Source organism: Hyaena hyaena, unplaced genomic scaffold, assembly GCF_003009895.1.
Source record: "Hyaena hyaena isolate Hyena2069 unplaced genomic scaffold, ASM300989v1 scaffold_251, whole genome shotgun sequence".
NCBI classification, from domain to species: Eukaryota; Metazoa; Chordata; class Mammalia; order Carnivora; family Hyaenidae; genus Hyaena; species Hyaena hyaena.
The window spans coordinates 1363009-1382643 of NW_024080883.1; the positions used below are offsets into that span (position 1 = coordinate 1363009).

Here is a 19635-nt window from a genome sequence, read left to right on the forward strand (position 1 = left end):
AACACTGAATGTAAATGGGCTGAATGCTCCAATCAAAAGACATAGGGTAGCAGAATGGATAAAAAAACAAAATCCATCTATATGCTGTCTACAAGAAACTCATTTTAGACTGGATGATACCTTCAGATTAAAAGTAAGGGGATGGAGAAATATATATCATGCTACAGGAAATCAAAAGAAAGCCGGAGTAGCTATCCTTGTATCAGACAAACTGGACTTTATTTATTTATTTTTTTAAATGTTTTATTTATTTCAGGAGAGAGAGAGAGACAGCGTGAGCAGGGGAGGGTCAGAGAGAGAGGGAGTCACAGACTGAAACAGGCTCCAGGCTCTGAGCTGGCAGTCAGCACAGAGCCCGACGCGGGGCTCAAACCAACGAACCGCGAGATCATGACCTAAGCGAAAGTCGGCCGCTTAACCGACTAAGCCACCCAGGCGCCCCAAATTGGACTTTAAATTAAAGACAATCACATGAGGAGAATCTTTTAACACATGCTGATTTTTAAAATTACATAGATTGTCTTGCTAAACAACTAGGAAGTTTGATAAGAGCCTGCAGTTAAGGGCAGAAGGAAACTGGACCACTTCCTCACACCATCTACAAAAGTAATTCAAAATGGATGAAAGTCCTAAGTGTGAGCCAAGAAGCCATCAAAATCCTAAAAGAGAAAACAGGCAGCAATCTCTTTGACCTTGGCCACAGCAGCTTCTTACTAGACACATCTTTGGAGGCAAGGGAAACAAAAGCAAACATGAACTGTTGAGACTTCATCATGATAAAAAAACTTCTGCACAGCAAAGGAAACAGTCAACAAAACTCGAAGGCAGCCTATAGAATGGGAGAAGATATTTGCAAACAACATATCTGATAAAGGGTTAGTATCCAAAATGTATAAAGAACTTACCCAACTGAACACCCAAAAAACAAATTATCCAATTAAGAAATGGGCAGAAGACATCAAAAGACATTTTTCCAAAGAAGGCATCCAGGTGGCTAACAGGCACATGAAAAGATGTTCAACATCACTCATCATCAGGGAAATACAAATACAAATCAAAACCACAATGAGATACCACCTCACACCTGTCAAAATGGCTAAAATTAGCATGGGAAACAACAGATGTTGAAGAGGATGCATAGAAAGCAGAACCTTCCTACACAGTTGGTGGGAATGCAAACTGGTGCAGCCACTCTGGAAACAATATGGAGTTTCCTCAGAAAGTTAAAGATAGAACTACCCTACAACCCAGCAGTTGCCCTATCAGGTATTTAACCAAAGGATACAAAATACAGATTCAAAGGGATACCTGCACCCTGGTATTTATAGAAGCGTTATCAACAATAGCCAAACTATGGAAAGAGCCCAAATGTCCATTGACCAATGAATGGATAAAGAAGATGTGGTGTGTGTGTGTGTGTGTGTGTGTATGTGTGTGTATGTATATATATGGAATATTAGCCATCAAAAAGAATGAAATCTTGCCATTTACAAGGATGTGGATGGAGCTAGAGTGTGTATTATGCTAAGTGAAAATCATTAGTCAGAGAAGGACAAATACCATATTTTACTCGTATGTGGCATTTAAAAAACAAAACATGAACATGTGGGAAGGGGGGAAAAAAGGGAAGCAAGCCATAAGAAACTCTTAACTGTAGAGAACAAACAGGATTGATGGAGGGAGGTGGGCAGGGTATGGGCTATAAATGGGCAAGGGGGCAATAAGGAGGGCATTTGTGATGAGCACTAGGTGTTACATGTAAGTGATGAATCACTAAATTCTAATTTTGAAATCAGTATTACACTATATGCTAACTAGAATTTAAATAAAAATTTGAAACAAACAAAACAGAATATTAAAATAACGTCAATTAGATTTGCATTATTAAAAAAGGCACCTTATTTTTATCGTAATGCGAGGTGGGAAATTACCTGAGTTTGTTCTCTTTGTTACATTTAAAGTTTTGATAGGGTTGTTAAATAAGAGTAATTATACTTAATAAAAGACTAGAAAAAATCACCAATAAAAGATCCTTGAGATTATTGGGCTCTCTGACCTCTATATCAGATTCCTGACTTTGTAGCTACACTGAAAAATTTGACAGCTGACTTAGCAGCAAGGTACTTTCTCCACACTTGCTGTAGGACTTGCATAGGCACCATCATGAGCAAGAAAATGAGTCAACAGGATTTCTTTTTATAGGTAGAGATGAACTCTTTCATTGCCTGTGGTTACATAAGTAGACTCCACTAATATATTTGCTAGAAATGGTTGCTTAATTTAAGGAAGAGGATAGTATCCTTGAAAATAAGTAGTAATTGAACTAATTAATGGGAACAACAACTATCTTGAACATGTAGTGTATTTATATGCAAAGGTTTGAAGTGGTGGTTTATTTTTGTGACTATTGTTGGCATTATTTTTCTCCTGAAGCTCTTCTGAGTCTGAAAAAGTGGAATTTTATATGAGATTCACACTTATTTTTGTTAAGAAGGATGTGTCTGCCTCTTTGCATGAACTTGTAATGTACTCTAAGGTGAATTCTTGCTACTTGATCTTAGTAGTTCTTTTATGTGTTGAATTAAACCTGACATAGTCTCTTGGAAATGTTTGATTGTGAGGTACATTTGAAACTCAATTTCTATTTTATAACCCTTTTGCAGAACTTTCAGGTTCTATTTAGATAACAGTATGTGTGGGATTAAATCAGAAATCTGACATATGTCTAGAAAAAGTTTCTTTTTTTAAACCATATTTGTGCCTTTTGTGACAATACATAGAATTTCATCCTAAACAGTGTTTGAGCCTAGAAAATAGGGAAGATGTGAAAATTGGTGCCCTGTAATAACTCAGGAACATGATTGAATCATAGCCACATAAGTTTCAAGGCTGGATGAATCAAATGAAAATTTGGGGAACTTGCCATATTGATTCTCTTTTCTGATGAACATGGATTTGATTACTCAGCTTCAGGACTGGTTATTGCTTAGCCTTCCATCTTCCCCTGAAGAGGATAAAGTTGAGGTTACAATCTACAGTATGATTACAACCTAAAATAGGTAGGGAGTTAAAAAGTCTTCAGGTGCCTGCATTGTATCTTAACGTCTTAACCATAGATTATAATGGAATCCTAGGTTATAATAATTATACAAAGATTTTGTTATGGTCATTTAAGGGTTTATTTATTGTTTTTTAAATTATATTTGACCAGTTTGTCATTTTAATTGAAGCAGATTAAATGCTCAATATAACATTTAAAAAATCTTCACCTCAGTTCAGTCACACATTGATTAATTCATACACTGTGTGTGTATGAAACACAGCAGAATTTCTGTCATACAGTCTGCTACTCAGTCTCCTTTTCGGTCACTTTAACCACTTTCTTGGTGAAAAATTAACTTTAATATTAACCAAAATAAAACCCAAAAGGTGAATATATAGCAAAAGAAATACAATGGGTCTGAACTCTATGGGTCCACTTATACTATGGTTCCTTATGATGTTCTTAATATTTCCTTTTCTATAGCTTACTTTCTTATAAAAATTCAGGATATGATACATCTAACATACAGAATATGTGTTAATTGACTGTTTATGTTATTAAAGGATTCTAGTCCACAGAAGGCTATTAGTGGTGAAATTCTGGGGGAGTCAAAAGTTTTATACTCAGATTTTGGACTGCACAGTGAGGGAGTTCAGTGCTCCTAATGCCTGTGTTGTTTCAGGGGGCAACTCTAATATTTTTAGGCGTATCCATTATATTCTTTCAGATAAGGTATTAGAAACTTGGCAATAGAGCTAGCAGCAGAAACAAGAACACATATGATGAGTGCTATTGAGTATTCATACTTTACTTTTATGTAATTATTTTAATTAAACTATGTATACATATTTTACCCTCAGGATACCGGAAGGGTCTCCTTTGTCTAGTGTTTCTTCTACTTTTTCCAAAACAAAATACCTAGAATTCCAAATGCTTTCCTAATTTTATACAAGATGGAATAAAGTTCTCTTTTTCTCAGTATTTTACTAAATAGCCAGTTATTTCTCATCAGCGTTATGTATATCAGTTGTAAACTTGAGGCAGTTTTTTTCCTCAAGGGACATTTTCAAATGTCTGGAGACATTTCTGATTGACACAACTTGGAGGCTGTTCATGGCATGTAGTGTGTAGAAGCCAGGGATACTACTAAGCATTGTATAATGCATGGAACATCTCCCCCCACAAAGAGTTGCCTTGCCCAAAATGTTAATAATGCCTTAGCTTAGAAAGCCTGATGTATATAACTTCATTCTTTAAAGATAGTGGAATAAAGCATCACCTTTAAATTTAGTACCCATCTTTATACTGCCATGATAATTATTTAGATAATGACTTATGAACAAGATTTTAGGTAGCTTCATATGATAGGAGGGAGTTGTTCCTCAAAGAATATTCAGTTAGAGTAAGTTATCAGTTTGTCTCTGCATTTCATAGGTTACAGAAATGGCTTTACTTTTTGTGATTGGGTTCATGTAATTCTTTGTGTTTTGTTTTTTTTTTTTAAGCACATAAATATAAATCCAGTCTTATCAAGGAGAAAACCATTCTTTTATTTGTTGGTGGACTAGTGGTCACTATAGCTGTCATTGTTGGAGCCATTCTTTTCATCCCAGGTAAGACACAGTTATATGAGGGAGGCAGGATTGATGGAGATGAGGGCCTGGGGTGGGGGGTGGCTGTTGTAACACATTACCACAAAGCACGTGTCTCAAAAGTGTAGAAATTTCCTCACAGTTCTGGGGGCCATAAAGCTGAACTCAGGATGTCCTCAGCGCCGTAATCCCTCCTGAGGCTCTTGGGGAGAACCCATTCTTTGCCTCTTCTAGCTTCTGATGTTTGCTGGCACTCTGTAGCTCCTTGGCTTGTGGCCCCATAATTTTAGTTTCTGCCTCCATGGTGTCTTTGTCAAATCTCCCCCCTGCCTCTTAACAGAGACACTTGTCATTGCATTTAGGGCCCACCTGGATAATCCAGGATAAACTCCTCCTTTCAGGATCCTTAACTGAATCATCCTTTGCTATATAACGCAATACTCTTTTGCCATAGAAGTTAATATTCAGGTTCCAGGGGTTTGGAGGTGGATATGTCTTTAGGGCCATCATTCACCCCACTGCAGAGGCAGACTTCATTTTTCCAAGAGCTGGAAGTGGGGATGAATGTGGGAAACCAGTCTGTCTGAAACCACTTGCTTTTGGATACGGTAGTGGGTGGGGGAAGAAAGGGTGTGCGGCACATAGAGAGATGGCAGAGATGCTCTGGGGACCCACAGTGTGGACTGGAAAGCTCTGCTGTTGCTTTGGAGCTGGGTGCAGTACAGGTGTACTGTTTAGGGACATAAATTTGGCAGCTCTGTTTACCTCTAGAGTTATGACGCAGGGAGGATGAGAAGAGTTCAGAAGATAATTTGAGAGAACAACTGTTTTGACTTTGGGACAGATTGAACACAGCAAGTAAAGGGAATAGTAAGAGGGACTCCAAGTTTCTCATGGGAATTCTGTAATGTAGTTGAGGCAAAGCCAAGTCAGGGTTTTGACATGTTGGTTTCGATGTTGATGTTTAGTAGATGTTTTAAGTTTGTTCTTAATAAAAAAAATAGTGGTTTTGTATGAAGTTTTGGGAGAAATATATTTTTAAACCTTTTGCAGTTTGTTAAGAGTTGTATTAATACACTTAGTAAGTTTGAGTACTTTAACTTCCTGTAAAGTAGGAAGTACATAGGATAATATTTTCAATATTATTTTTTATTAACAGGGGAATATTCAACAAAGAATTCTTGTGGACTTGGTTTAATCGTGGTTCCTACAGTAATTTTAATATTACTTCAGTACTGTGTGTTTATGATAGGTAAGTGTATGTTATTAGCATGATTTTTGTCTATGTTTTTCTTTTAAAAAACAATTTTGGTTAAAATATTTCTTGTATGATTTTCTTTCTTTTTTTTTCTTACAACTTAATAAAAGCTTATATTCTTAGTAACATTTTCTCTGTGTGGATTAATTTTAAGGTTAGTTTAGGTTTTCAGGGCATTCTATTATTTGGTAAAAAGTAATTTTCATATATATTTGATGCTAGGCAGTGGATTTTTTAAATTATATTACTTCTTAACAATTATCTTCATATTTTTATTTCTTTTTCTCAGGTTATAAGTAGACATTAAATATGCCCTTTCTCTTCTTTTGCTAAGCCTCTCTTAAAGAATAGTTCTACAAATTAGGATTATCAATTATAAATAGAAATGGATCTTTTTTAGTTATTGGCAAATCTCAACATTGTAGTTTTAAAAGATGATACATATATCCAGACTATGATTGGTATAATCTTAGTGCATTTTTGGAGTCAGTCACTAACATATTTTTGTTATTACAGTTTATTTTTTCCTATTTGCACATTTAACTCTTGGTGTTTGAGCTTATCTCTGGCTTGGTATACATTGGAAAGTTATTAATTTGTTATAAAATCACAGATTTAGACACACAAGACAGAGGTTATGATGTTTACAGTGGCATGTTCTGCATAATGGTTCTCTCTGCCAGAGCAATTTTATGTGCCTGTGGTGAAGTCACGCATAATACCCATTCATACTGTAAAATGCACAAATGTGGTAAAAGCAGCATTGTTCTGAGGTTTGGGGTAAAAAGCACCAGTCCAGCTCAGCTCACTGTGAAAATAAAAGACTGCTGGATATGTGAATCTGGAACAGACTACTGTGTGAAAAGGCAAAGTTTAGATCATTGGGAAAGAATCCAACATCTCTTAAGGAAATCCAGAGTCAGTCTTTGGTCATCGGATATTATTATTGATTGCACAAAATACAAGTCCATGTGATTGCTTCTTAAACACTCTCAACCCACTTTTTCTTCCTCCAGGTGTTTGGATATCTTCTTTCACCATCGCCATATTGATCCTTCAGGTACTGGGCTATGTGCTCTCTGTGGTTGGATTAAGCCTCTGTGTCTCAGGTGAGGGTTCTTCTTTCATCCCAGTTTGTCTTACTACAGATTTCTCTTGGACAGAACACTTCTTCCCTCTTCTTTTTCTTATTCTTTCATCCATTCCCCTATTGAAGGACATCCTGCTGCTTTAGTTTTTGATGACTAAGAATAAAGCTACTATAAACATCCATGTGTGTGTTTTTGTGTGGACATAAGTTTTCAACTCCATTTAAGTAAATACCAAGGAATGTGATTGCTGAATTGTTATGTTAAGAACATATTTAGCTTGTAACAAATTGCCAACCTATCTTACAAAGTGGCTGTGCCATTTTGCATTCCCACCAGCAATGAATGAGGGTTCCTGTTGCTCCACATCCTTGCCAGCATTTGGTGTGGGCTTTGTGGGCTTTCTTTTTTTAACTTTCATTTTTCCCCCACTGAGAATAGTGCTTTCCATATTGCCATGAGAATATTGGCCGTATATGGCTTGTGGGTTGATTACTCTAGCAGCCAAACTGCTACGCCTATATTTGTGGGAGAATTTTTGAAATAACCAGGCTCCAATTGGTTGGAACTTAAGGCTTTACACACTATTTTCCATTAGTCTTGTTGTGTTAAGGTACATGTTATGCAAACAAAATCTTTTTTCTCTTAATTTAGAGGCATTTCACTGACTGAGTTAATGATGAATATATGTAGGTAATTTTTGTTTCTTAATAATTAGAAAAATAATTACTCTCCTTAAAACTTGTTATTGTTGGTTCTTTTAAAAAGTTCACTTATTTCATGTAGATTTATTATATAAAGTCTCACTTGTTTTACAGAGTGCACCCCAGTGAACGGCCCTCTTCTGATTTCAGGTTTGGGTATTATAGCTCTAGCAGAATTACTTGGATTAGTTTATATGAAACTTGTTGGTAAGTCAATCTTATTTTTGTTAGCCTGTGCCAAGAATTTCAAATATATAATTTGGAAAACGCTTTTGATTGTCTCTTACAGTTTATGACTGAAGAAATTTATCAGTTTTTCCAAAAATGAGAAAATATAATGAATGCAGCTGTATTTTTTAAATAATAAAATTGGAATGATTAAGGGGTAATGAAAGAGGATAGAAGTAATGTGAATTAATGAAGAGTTTAGATTCTAAAGTAGTTTTTAAAAAAAATGGCTTTATGTTTTAGAATTTATAGACTATATTAGCTAAAAGGAGAGACGGTAGAGGATTCATTTTAATAGGAAAAGATTTTTAACTGTCCCATTGGTTCTATGAGAGAGCTCTTTCACAGAGACCTAGTTGCTACTTGCTCTTCTTGCAAATTCTGTATAGACCATGGCTCCCCTAAGTAGACAGGTCAAAATTCAAAATCTGCCACTTTTGTTAAAAGAACAGTGTCCTCTGACTTCACTTGACTTAAAAATATTTTTAGTTAAGAGACTCTTAAATATAGAGAACAAACTGAAGGTTGCTGGAGGGAAGGGGGGTTGGGGGGATGAGCTAAATGGGTGATGGGAACCAAGAAGGGCACTTGTTGGGATGAGCACGGGTGTTATATGTAAGTAATGAACCATTAAGTTCTATGCCTGAAACCATTAATACGCTATATGTCAACTAACTTGAATTTCAGTAATATTAAAAATAAAATCTCCCATAACAGCAACAGTGAAACTAATATAATAAAAACATGGAGTTTTAAAATTTAGGCTTTTACTATCTTTTTAAATATTTATTTATTTATTTTAAAAATCCAGTATAATCGACATACAGTGTTATGTTAGTTTCAGGTACACAGTATAGTGAGTCAACAGTTCTATGCATTCCTCAGTGCTCATCATGATTAATGTGCTTTTTACTTCCCTTTACCTATTTCCCCATCCCCCACCCACATCCCCTCTGGTAACCACCAGTTCTGTATAATTAAGAATCTTATTTTTGTTGTCTCTTTTTTCTTTTGTTCGTTTTTGTTTCTTAAATTATACATATGAGTGAAATCATATGGTATTTGTCTTTCTCTGACTTATTTCACTTAACATTATACACTCTAGATCCTTCTATGTTGTTTCTTACTACTTTTAAAATAAATGGTTGTAAGTGTGAAATTAGCTAATTTTTCTGAATTTTATATTTAATCGCTAATTTTCAAATAACAGATTTCTATATAAATTTTTGTATTTTTATATATAGAGGCAGGTACTTTTAGCTAGTATGTTGTCTTATTTAAACTAAAAACATTCCATACAATTGGTTTACATTAGTATCCCTTTAAAAAAAAGTGTTTTTTTATTGAAGAAGTAAACCAAATTTTTAAACATTTGTCAAAATAATCAAAAGTGGCCAGAAACTGGAATAAAAAAAATCAGTGTTCTGCTTTAGGTGAACGTTACTGTGTTTCAAAAATTATATGAACCTTGAATTTTTAGTCAGATTTTCCATATGGCTTACATAATACTGTCAAAGAAATTTTACCTTTGTTTCTGAACCTCAGCTTTTGCTGACTGATCATTCACTTCAATTTTGTAACATATTCTGTCCCTATTTAGTTAATGCTTATTAGATAAACAAAATACTTAACTAAAATCTCCCTATCTTTGGTTTATGTGGTTCTCGTAAGTCACAGTTGTTTCCTCAATGAAATTTTCTTAGGTCATGACTTACAAGTCCATGAAACATAATGAAGACTTCTCAGCACAGTGGTAGCTATCATGAGCATCACATTAAGAATGTTGATACAGGGGCGCCTAGGTGGCTTAGTCGGTTAAGCGTCCGACTTTCGCTTAGGTCATGATCTCGCGGTAGTGGGTTCGAGCCCCGCGTCGGGCTCTGTGCTGACTGCCAGCTCAGAGCCTGGAGCCTATTTCGGAGTCTGTGTCACCCTCTCTCTCTGACCCTCCCCTCTTCACGCTGTCTCTCTCTCTCTCTTCTAGAAATAAAAAAAAAAAAAAAAAAAAAGAATGTTGATACATACTCTATTTTTGTTGTGTATTTCAGTCCCCATTTGTGTGGTTCTTGAAGTTGAAACTTCTAGTTATGTTGCTCTGTGTGAATGTTTGAGAACAGCATGTGATCTTCAGTATTCATACAACATAATACAGTATTAGGTGTCTTTGATTGTTCTTCTTATTCCTCATTGTCTGGATCATCCTCCCCTTTTTTCTTTTTTTTAATGTTTGTTTATTATCTGAGAGGGGGGAAGAGAGAGATAGAGAGAGGCAGAGAGAGAAGACACAGAATCTGAAGCAGGCTCCAGGCTCTGAGCTGTCAGCACTGAGCCCGATGTGGGGCTCGAGCCCACGAACCACAAGATCATGACCTCAGCTGAAGTTGAATGCTTAACCGACTGAGCCACCAGGTGCCCTGGATCATCCCCCCTTTTATTGCCTTGCTCCCTGTGCCTTCCACATTTAACAAAGAATGATGTTCAGTAGAGTTGCCAGCAGGTCTGGAATGCTGACTGAGGTGGAAAGAGGCATAGTCTAGCCCCACCCCCACCCCTTGGCCCTGTCTCTCCCTTCTCCATAAATTACATCCCCAAAAGCTTGTGAAACCACTGTAAGAACACATACTGTTCTCATGTGAAAAATCGAAGTGAAAGTGAAATCCTAAAAAAGTTTCCCCAATTTTTTTTCTTTATCATAGTTTGGCATATAAGTATTTGTATGTTAAGAATTTAGTCCAATTTTATTGACATTTTGAGAATATTCTAAATTAACTTTCCAAATCAACTTGTCTAATGCCAGAATTCAGAGGCACACCTTCGGTCAGTTGAAGGGCAAGAAGAGAAAAGGTACAGGAAAGTTGCTTTTTAGATAATGTGGTAAAATAGGAAAATTAATGTGTTTTCTTATATAATCTGAGTGTGTAAATATCAGCATAGGTAACATTAAGGTTGCAAATTTTAGTATTTTTTATCAGGAGGCAGATACTGTGTTTCCAAAATAAATTTTACTCGTTTACTCGTTTACTTGTACTCTGTTTTGGAAAAGCTTAATGAATGAATGCAATAAAATCCTCAGATTTTATTGCTGTTGTTGTTGTTAAAATCCAAGCTATCTTCTTAAGAGTAAGTTAATGGCCCTATGAGAATTTTAACTTTGTTATTTTTATTATTTCCAAGTTTAAATTTGTAGCCTTAATTGTTACTTTAAAAATAAGATTTTAACTTTCACTTTTTATGGTCTTTTTAAACTGTGTTGGATTTTATTTTATTTTTTTTACTGGAAGCATTTAAGTTTTACAAAATGAAATTGGGGGTAGAAACAATAACAATGTGAGATCATATAGAAAATTAAATAGAACTAACTAAACTCACTAGAGTTAGGCTTATTGTTTATATGGAGCGTTTATATCCATTATTTATAAGAGTCCGTACTTGTTCATTTTGTTTTCCTTTTTTTTAAGCCATTACCAGTTCAGTATAAAGGGATATAATTTGTTTTGTTATAAATCAACCTACTAGTAATCAGAAACCAGATTTATCACAGCATGTTACTTGTTTTAGAATGGCATGGAATGAATATATATATGAGTGATATTTTATAGCTCAGTGTTAGGATGTTAGGAAGAGGTATGTCTGCTATCAGTAGGAAAAATATTTCTGAAACTTAAAAACCTAGAAATGTATTTCTGTCATGTGGTCATGTTTCAGGGAGAGAGGAACAAATCAGGAAGAAACCTTGCAAGGGAGCTCATATGGAATCCTTAAAGCTTGTGGTTTAAAAATAAATAAATATATGTATTTAAACTACATGTATATGTGACTACACACATACACACATATGTATGTATATACATATGTAGTGCCTTAGCCCAGTAACTGCAGATAAACCACAGTCATTTTGTCACCTTGGTCATATGTGTGTGGGAGAGGATTAACTCAAGTGAAGTTAACCTTTGCAGTGTTGGGTTTCATACTGTTTTTATACTATTATTAGGGGGAGCACAGCTGACTGGTATCCCAGCTCTTATTTTCCAGAATGGTCTAGCCAAAATAGATGTTCCTTGGACCTGAGAATTGGAACTCAGAAACTATTCTTTACATATTATTAGGATAGAAAAGGAGTTACTTGGAAGTTCTTTTTTTTTTTTTAAATGTTTATTTTTGAGAGAGAGAGAGAGAGCACGACCAAGGAAGGGAGGGCAGAGAGAGGGAGACACAGAATCCAAAACAGGCTCCAGGCTCTGTGCTAAAAGAGCCTGATGCGGGGCTCGAACTCATGAACCGTGAGATCATGACCTGAGCCAAAGTCGGAGGCTCAACCAACTGAGCCACCCAGGCACCCCTTCTTGGAAGTTCTTAATGTTAATTCTGATAAATAAATTTATGATCTCTAAAATCTTACCTCTGATCCTTCACGCTACCAGTCAGAAATTTGCACAGCTGTTCAGTTTTCGTTTCTTGAATAGAAAGTAGAGGCATGGTTTAGTTGAAGTAATTTGTATATGTATGTAACTGCTGTTCCCTAATGAAGTTCTATAGTTCTGCTTGGCTTCTTTTGAGAGGCTACTAAGTATGATTCACACATATTCCCAACCCATTTCACTCCATACTACTTTAAAAAGTGGTTTCCTATGGGAGATGGGCATGGAGGAGGGCACTTGTGGGGATGAGCACTGGGTGTTATATGGAAACCAACTTGACAATAAACTATTTGTAAAAAAAAAAAAAAAAAAAGTGGTTTCCTAGTTTGGCTACAGGGACCACACCACTCCCCACGTGCCTCCTGTAAGGGAGATTTACTTTAAAGCCACACAGGACACTAGCAGAGATGGGGATCTCCTGAAAGCTCAGATACACCCAGACCTCACAGGGGCTGGGACAGTAATAAGCAGTTTAGGAATTAGAAGTTCCTGATGAATCTCTAAGAATTGAATCATCATGTTACCGTGTGAGTAACCAGAGTTAGTCAATGCCCATCTGCAGATTATACTATGAGTTTCTCTCTGCTTCTTTTCCTAAGAGCTCCTCCTCTCCTTTATGGCCTCATCTTAGATTTTGTTCTTGTCTTCTCACTGGTAGTTTCTTTTATGTTTGTCTCTAATCTTTGAGCTTCTCTCCCAGCTTGCTTTCTGTCTCCTTGTCACCTTCTTTCCACCATCAGCTTTCTGGTCTGCTTTCTGTTTCTCCTCTTCAGGTCCCAGTGGGAGAGAGAAACTTTTCAGGCTAGTTAGTCACCGTGGTCTCTGTTTGAGAGAGCCTGTCAGCTTCTGGCTGGTTTCTACATTGGCTGCCCTTGCATAGGGTCTCACTCCCACGGCCCATCCACTTTGGAAGCTTGGTAGGGGTGGATGTGGGGGAGGAATGGTAGTAAGTCAAGAGCACAGAACACTAGAGCAGTTCTGGGGGCTTGTCTCAGTAGCTCACAAGCAAATCCAGCCTTCCATCCAACACACTGGACAATGTAACTGACTGTCCGTTAGCATCACCTTCCCACCACCTGCTTACAGGATGTTGCTGGTTGATGCTTTTATATATGTAGGACTCATTCTGATTTAGAACTGGCTTCAGCTGCTCTGGGACCTTCTCACTTGGCTTTTTGTAAGGAATTCTTTTTCCCTGTGCAACTGAAGTAAATGTTTTTCCCTTTGTCTCTTTCTCCATGTCCTGTATTCCTTCATCTTCATTAACCAGTCCATTCAGAAGCAGTGCAAAGGGTAACTTGGAAAACTGAGAAAGAATACATGGAGAAGAGGTTGATTGTGGCTAAAACTAACTGCTTGGAGAATTCATTAAACTCCGAAGGATCTGAATTTTTTTTTTTTTTTCAGTTTGTTAGCTATTTGGAGCTTTGAAAAGTGGAAAGATGGAGGCAGAAGAGAAGACTGGGGCACAAGGAATGAGGACAATGAGCTAAGGGCAGACAGTGGTGAAGATTGGTCATTGCCACCTTCTGTCCACATTCGGGCTGGGTTGAGTGGGGAGGTATATAGAGAGTCCACAGTGGGGATGAATAGATGATAGCATTTTTCACCAAGAAGTATAACAAATGGCTCATTTAGGGGAAGATAGCATGTACTAATGAGAGAATATATTTGTTTATTATTTGATGTAGGTGGATCATTTGATCATTATATTCTATCAATGCATAAAATCATTTGAAATTAACCATTAATAATCATTGAGATTAAACATTATATTGCCTTAATTTATTAAATTTATTTTCTCAATTTTTTATTATATTAGCTTCCAATCAGAAGACTATACAACCTCCTAGGGTAAGTTAAAGTTTCTTAAATGAATTTGGAATGGTCAGTTGATGGTTTTGACTGAGAAATGTTAATTGACATGTTGAAGCCTTTTGCTCTCTATTCAATGTGTATAACATCAGATTAAGAGAATATTGAAGTCATTTCATGACTTTTGCATGAGTAGATCCAACTTACTTAAAAACACGTTTGGTCATTTTAGTTGCAATAGGATAGAATCTGTGATTCCTTAACATTGTGCTGATTTCTCAAGTGACTTCTCACTTTCTCAGAACTGGAAAGTTTCTGTGTAAGAATAATGGTTATTATCTCTGCAGAAGGAAGCTGATTCTAATATATTGCTCACATGTTGGCTCCGTTTGATGTATGTGTACAAAATGATACTTTAGGCTTTAAAATGAGGGAGAGAGATTTGTAAGAAATTGATTTCATTAAAAATAATCTGTGCAATAAATGTACATATTGCTGAAACATATCTGTTCTGAACTATTCATTCTCTTTCTTCCCTCGTTTTATAAGCATTTTTCTTCCTCTAAACAGTACTATAGTTTTCACTCTACCTTGGGTACCTTAAAAACTAAGAAAATTCCAAGAATAGGAACAAATTAGGAGATAAACCAAAATGGGTAAATGAGCAGATGAAAACAAAAAAAAATGTAGAAAATCATCATGTCACAGGCCCATGAACTATTTTATTGAAAGAAGACCTGGAGAAAGCTATATTGTACTCAACGTTCCTAGAAAGGAATAATGGTAGCTCTATCTGAAATGCCAAAGTTGAGACTTTTGTCTGGGGCGGGAAGTAGAAATTACATATACCCCTGAGTCTGACAAGCCTCTGCAGACATGCCTGAGAGGCAAGGAGGAGGGTCTGGGGTTCATCTTTCCACGGGGGGTTATTCTAAAAAGATTGGGGCTGTAGCTACATTGGTCACCAACAGTGTTTAAAGTGCCTCTGTTAGAGATAATCCAACCATTGGACTCTTAAATCTTTATACATTTTCTTTCCTTGTTACTGAGTTCTGTTTGCATGATTTGAAAACAATTGTGTTTTTGTCTCCCCTCTTGTTTAACTGTATTATCTGTTATCCTGTTGCTCTTTATGTTTGCACTTTTTTTTGAGAAGTTTGAATTTCTTGAACTGCAAGAGGCATAGAAAAAATTTTAAAAGACTAACACAGTTATTATTAAACTATTAGGTAAACTTGGCAAGCTTTGTTTCCTTAACTTTTATTTCCTTACTTTGTTTTTACACTGTAGGATTCACTCTTTACTATAGAGTTTAAATGTTAGCATATACACATTTTAGTATAAAAGGACATGAAGTAAATTCTGTTTTTACATAAATATATTTTAAATATTTTCCAGAAAGCTGTAGAGGAACCCCTTAATGGTATGTGGTTATTACAAACTTGTATATTCTTCTTGATCCATTACCAAATGATAATTTGAACTGGTCCCCAAAGCAGTTTGAATGCTCCATCTATGCCTAGGGGGAAAAAATATCGTTTTTTTTTTCTTGCCTGACCGCTCTTTTCTTGATTATTTGTGATACCTAAGAGTATTACTGTTGTAATGTTCTTACCTCTGAGAAAAACGCACTGCTCAGTATCTCTCCAGTCCTTGCTTGCACTGGCCAAGCAGTATTTGGGCGAGAGAACCATTGCCTGTTATTAGCCAATAGAGAAGAATCTCCAATTTCTGATTTATAAGTTTCAGATACAGAATCTCATCACATAGTGAGACCCAAGTATCTCACTTTCTTTCTCCCTAAACCTAGATCTATGTTCCCAACTGACTTTGTTTCCTTTGAGAGTGCATATGAGCCACAGACAGGCTTTTGTAATAAAGTAATAGACCTAAAATTAATTTGTCTTTATAACTGTGGAATAGTTAGCATGATATTACTGCATATTTATTTATTTAGAAATGTTTTCTAATTGTTTAACCTTACTAACTGCTTGGCTTGTTACTAATCCTTAGCATTTAAAGAATCAAAAGGAATGATGAATGATGGTAAGTGTAAAATGCACCTACAATTATAGATTGATTAAAATACGAACATTGAAAAGAAATAAAAGGGCTTTTTGAAAGTTTACTTTTTTATATATAAAAGGGACACTGTCAGATCATAAAGGTCTACATTTCTTGATTTATAAAACTTAAAGCTACTTGTAAGAGTTGCAAAATAAGTGATATAAAAGCTGTAGGGTGTCACTAATCAGACTCTCCAGTCTCATTGCTCATAGCAAAGAGAAATTACTGCTGTTTTTAAAAACATTTTTCAGTTGCAGCATCTGGTGACTGTAACTTTTAAAAATGCTTTTTAGAAGACAGATAATCTGGAACAAATCTTTATAATCTTGACAGAGTTTCTTTTATGCTTGTATTGGTGATTTGTTGCGTTTAATTCATGGGGACTTAGTATCTCTGCTTTTCCAAGCAGGGACTCAGTTGTAACCTTTTGAAAAAGGATTTAAAAGAGAGAGAGAAATGTTTAGTCATTCAAGCTTTTGTTTCTTGTTTTGGAACTCTGGGCTAATAACTTCTGATTTGTATTGAATATTTCAAAGACACATTTGCTAGTTTTTAAAAATAAGTAAGTCGGAGATACTGAGTACTATGAGATTTGTTTTGATTTTGCTTGAAGATGCTGTAATATTTCAATTCTGTTAACGTTTTAATAATTATATGTTTTTATCTTATCAAAGATTTCTTCATACCTTTGATATTCACAGTCATTCCTTGGTCATGTAAATAGTTGCTATTTTACTGCTCTAACCTCCTCACCTCTACGGCAAAGTGCAGGATTTAACACAAGAGGCTATATTCCCATGAGTGCAATTAATTTTTGCATAAGATTAAAAACAGGCCAATTGTGTACTGGTGGACAAGGTTTAAAACAGTGTTTAGGCTGTGTTCAACAAGGAATCACAGGATGATTCCACTTTTGTAGGTTTTATGACACAGCCGCAGCCTTTACTACAAAAATGCTTTACTTATCAAACACCACCTGTCTAAAATCAATAGAGAAAGTAGATAGTAGGAATAAACTAAGTGACATAAAAAAAAGAACTAGTACCTGGAATTGTGGCATGGTTTGTCCATGTTTACATTCTCGTGTTTTCTCTTTTAATTTCTTTGCTCTTTTCCTACTGCCGTGTGATTCTTCTGTAGTTGTATGAAGAAACGAAGCTCCTTTTCTGTTTTCAGAAAACTAGTATAAGAACCTCAAGTTCTTAGAAAGCCTCTTCCTTTATTGATTTCATGTGACTTTTTTGGAGCTACCGTATCAGTAGATACAGCAGTTTTTGTGTGTATGTAGCACACAGAATCTATGATGACCTTTGAAATTCCCTCAATTTTGCTAATATAGATGTTTAGAATTTGTTTTTGTTTTTTTTAAACCCGTCTTTCTGGTGTGCTCCATGCCCTCACATTGTGTCTGGCCTTGTCAGTTTCTAACTGTCCTGAGGACCACAATCCCATTTTCTCTTTCACTTGCACCTTCTAACATGTTTATTTCACTTACATCAAATGAATGATGTAGGTCTAAAGTGAATGTGATAGAATATTATTCAATCTTTTTGCCTTGAAAAATGAACATCTCTAGTCTTCCAAGCCAACCCAGCAAACTGAGATTATCACACTTTGTTGATTTTTATTTTCACTTGGCATTGGCCTTTTACTTACTACAACTAAAAAGGCTAATGATTTACTGTTTTACATCTGTGGCCTTTGCAAATCTAAGATTAAATACTTTTTCTTTATTTTTGGATACTGTATATCTGAAACAATTCCAGTTTTTAAAAATTTATCAATTTGTTAATGAATAGAAAATAGTCATGAATGATTATTATATGTTTATTTTTCAATTTTCCAGAGTAACTGAAGTGAAGTGATGGACTCTGACTTGGAAAGTAGTAAGACATGAGAGGAATACAATTATGTTTAAGCACCATGGCCTTGACTCACTGTTCAGGAGAAGAAAACGAGAAAAAATAACTGGTTCTCATCTGTGGGAGAAAGTAAATCATTGACCCTTAAATGATTGTTACAGTTAAGTTTTTATTCAAAGCATTTGTAATTTAGTTAATAAAATAATTATTATCTGTGTTGTGTGCCCAATTGAGATCCAGTTTTTTGTTGTTACTTTTATTCAGTAAAGGGCAAGAGTAGAGTGGCTAATTTCCAAGAATGATGCCTTTCGGATCCTAGGGCCCTCGACTGTAGTTCACTCGTTTGAATTGGTTTGAGGTGAGAATCACCTGACACCAAGCTGGTGGTTTCCCAGAGAGATCTGTGAGGACCGGTGGCGTCCACAGAACCTTAGCAAACTTGGGTTCACAGCCGCTTTGGCAGTTTATGGCTGCCGTTAGCCAAGTAAGGTTTCTGGCACTTCTGGGTCAAGGGAATAGCAAATTTAAGTACAGACTGGAGTTTGGTCGGGAACATCGTGAATGCCGCCTACATGTGATCCGGCAGGAGACTGTGGTCTTCATTCTTGGGGGTTGCCATTTACACGTTCTTCCTTCAGCATACCGTGTAATGACTCCTTTCCAAGTTTAGGGTAATTTTATTGATGGATGTGTTTCTCTTTTATTCACACAACCTTTTAAACCCTGTCTTGTCCTCCTGTTATTTGCTTCTGCTGTACAAGATGTAGCATCTTTTCTCCTCTTTGAACATGGTCCCGTGACACGGTAGCAGCATTGCAGAAAGGAGCCAGACTTATTCTCAGAGAACTATGTTCACACTTTTCAGCAAAAATAGCGATGGTTGTAACATATGTATTTCCTTCCTCGGATTTGAAGGCACAATCTACAATGTTTCTTCACTTCTTTTCTGATCTGGGGCATGAAAAACCAAGATTGAGATTTGAACTGTGAGTCTCCTGCATGGCAATATAACGTGTGTCACCGTCAGGCCAACAAGCCAGCCCTTGGAAGGGTGGTTTTGTTACTGTTGTGTCTGTGTTGCATGATAAACATCATCATCTCCCTCCTGTAGTCCTCCTCCGGGAGCCCCTTACTCTAAGATTGGAAAGTAAAACAAAATCCCCACCATTCCTACCCCCGTTAGAAGAAAACTAACATTCTGACAGTTGTGATCACCTGGAGTACTCTTAGCTTATTAGCACTTGTTTCCCTCTTGTGTGTGTGTGTGTGTGTGTGTGTGTGTGTGTGTGTGTGTGTGTCGTGCATCTTCTTTGTGGACAACAGTGGGTACCTACAGGAGAGCAAATGTTAATTTCATGCTCTTAGTAAAAACATCTAAAAGCTCTTTATTGGATGGAATTCTATTTAATGCAAATATTTGATCACTTAAAACTTCAAAAACTTCTAGGTAATTCGCCAAGATTTTGACTGCTCACAATACCTTCTAAAAATACTAGTAATTCTTCCTGTCTGTGTAATAAGACATTCCTATCTGTAGTTACATTACTAATAGTTATTTCT

The 19635-nt window shown here is 36.1% G+C and overlaps 1 protein-coding gene across 5 annotated transcripts in view; it reads left to right on the forward strand.

Moving 5' to 3' along the window:
• The window catches only part of CD47 (CD47 molecule), a 49595-nt gene extending 31287 nt beyond the window's left edge, over positions 1-18308 (forward strand). Inside the window, exons 4-11 of one of the 5 annotated variants that reach the window (XR_005530613.1) lie at positions 4549-4656; positions 5795-5887; positions 6910-7002; positions 7800-7892; positions 10711-10757; positions 14154-14185; positions 15545-15569; positions 18060-18308. Coding sequence is in view for 3 of the 5 variants with exons in the window: in XM_039244984.1 (XP_039100915.1) it covers positions 4549-4656; positions 5795-5887; positions 6910-7002; positions 7800-7892; positions 14154-14185; positions 15545-15569; positions 16160-16192; positions 18060-18064 (482 nt within the window). In the remaining 2 variants the exon portion in view is untranslated. Of the gene's footprint in view, positions 1-4548; positions 4657-5794; positions 5888-6909; positions 7003-7799; positions 7893-10710; positions 10758-14153; positions 14186-15544; positions 15570-16159; positions 16193-18059 lie in introns of all 5 variants that reach the window. The other 4 variants (XM_039244984.1, XR_005530612.1, XM_039244985.1 and 1 more) reach the window with 4 other exon arrangements.
• Positions 18309-19635: the final 1327 nt, after the last annotated feature.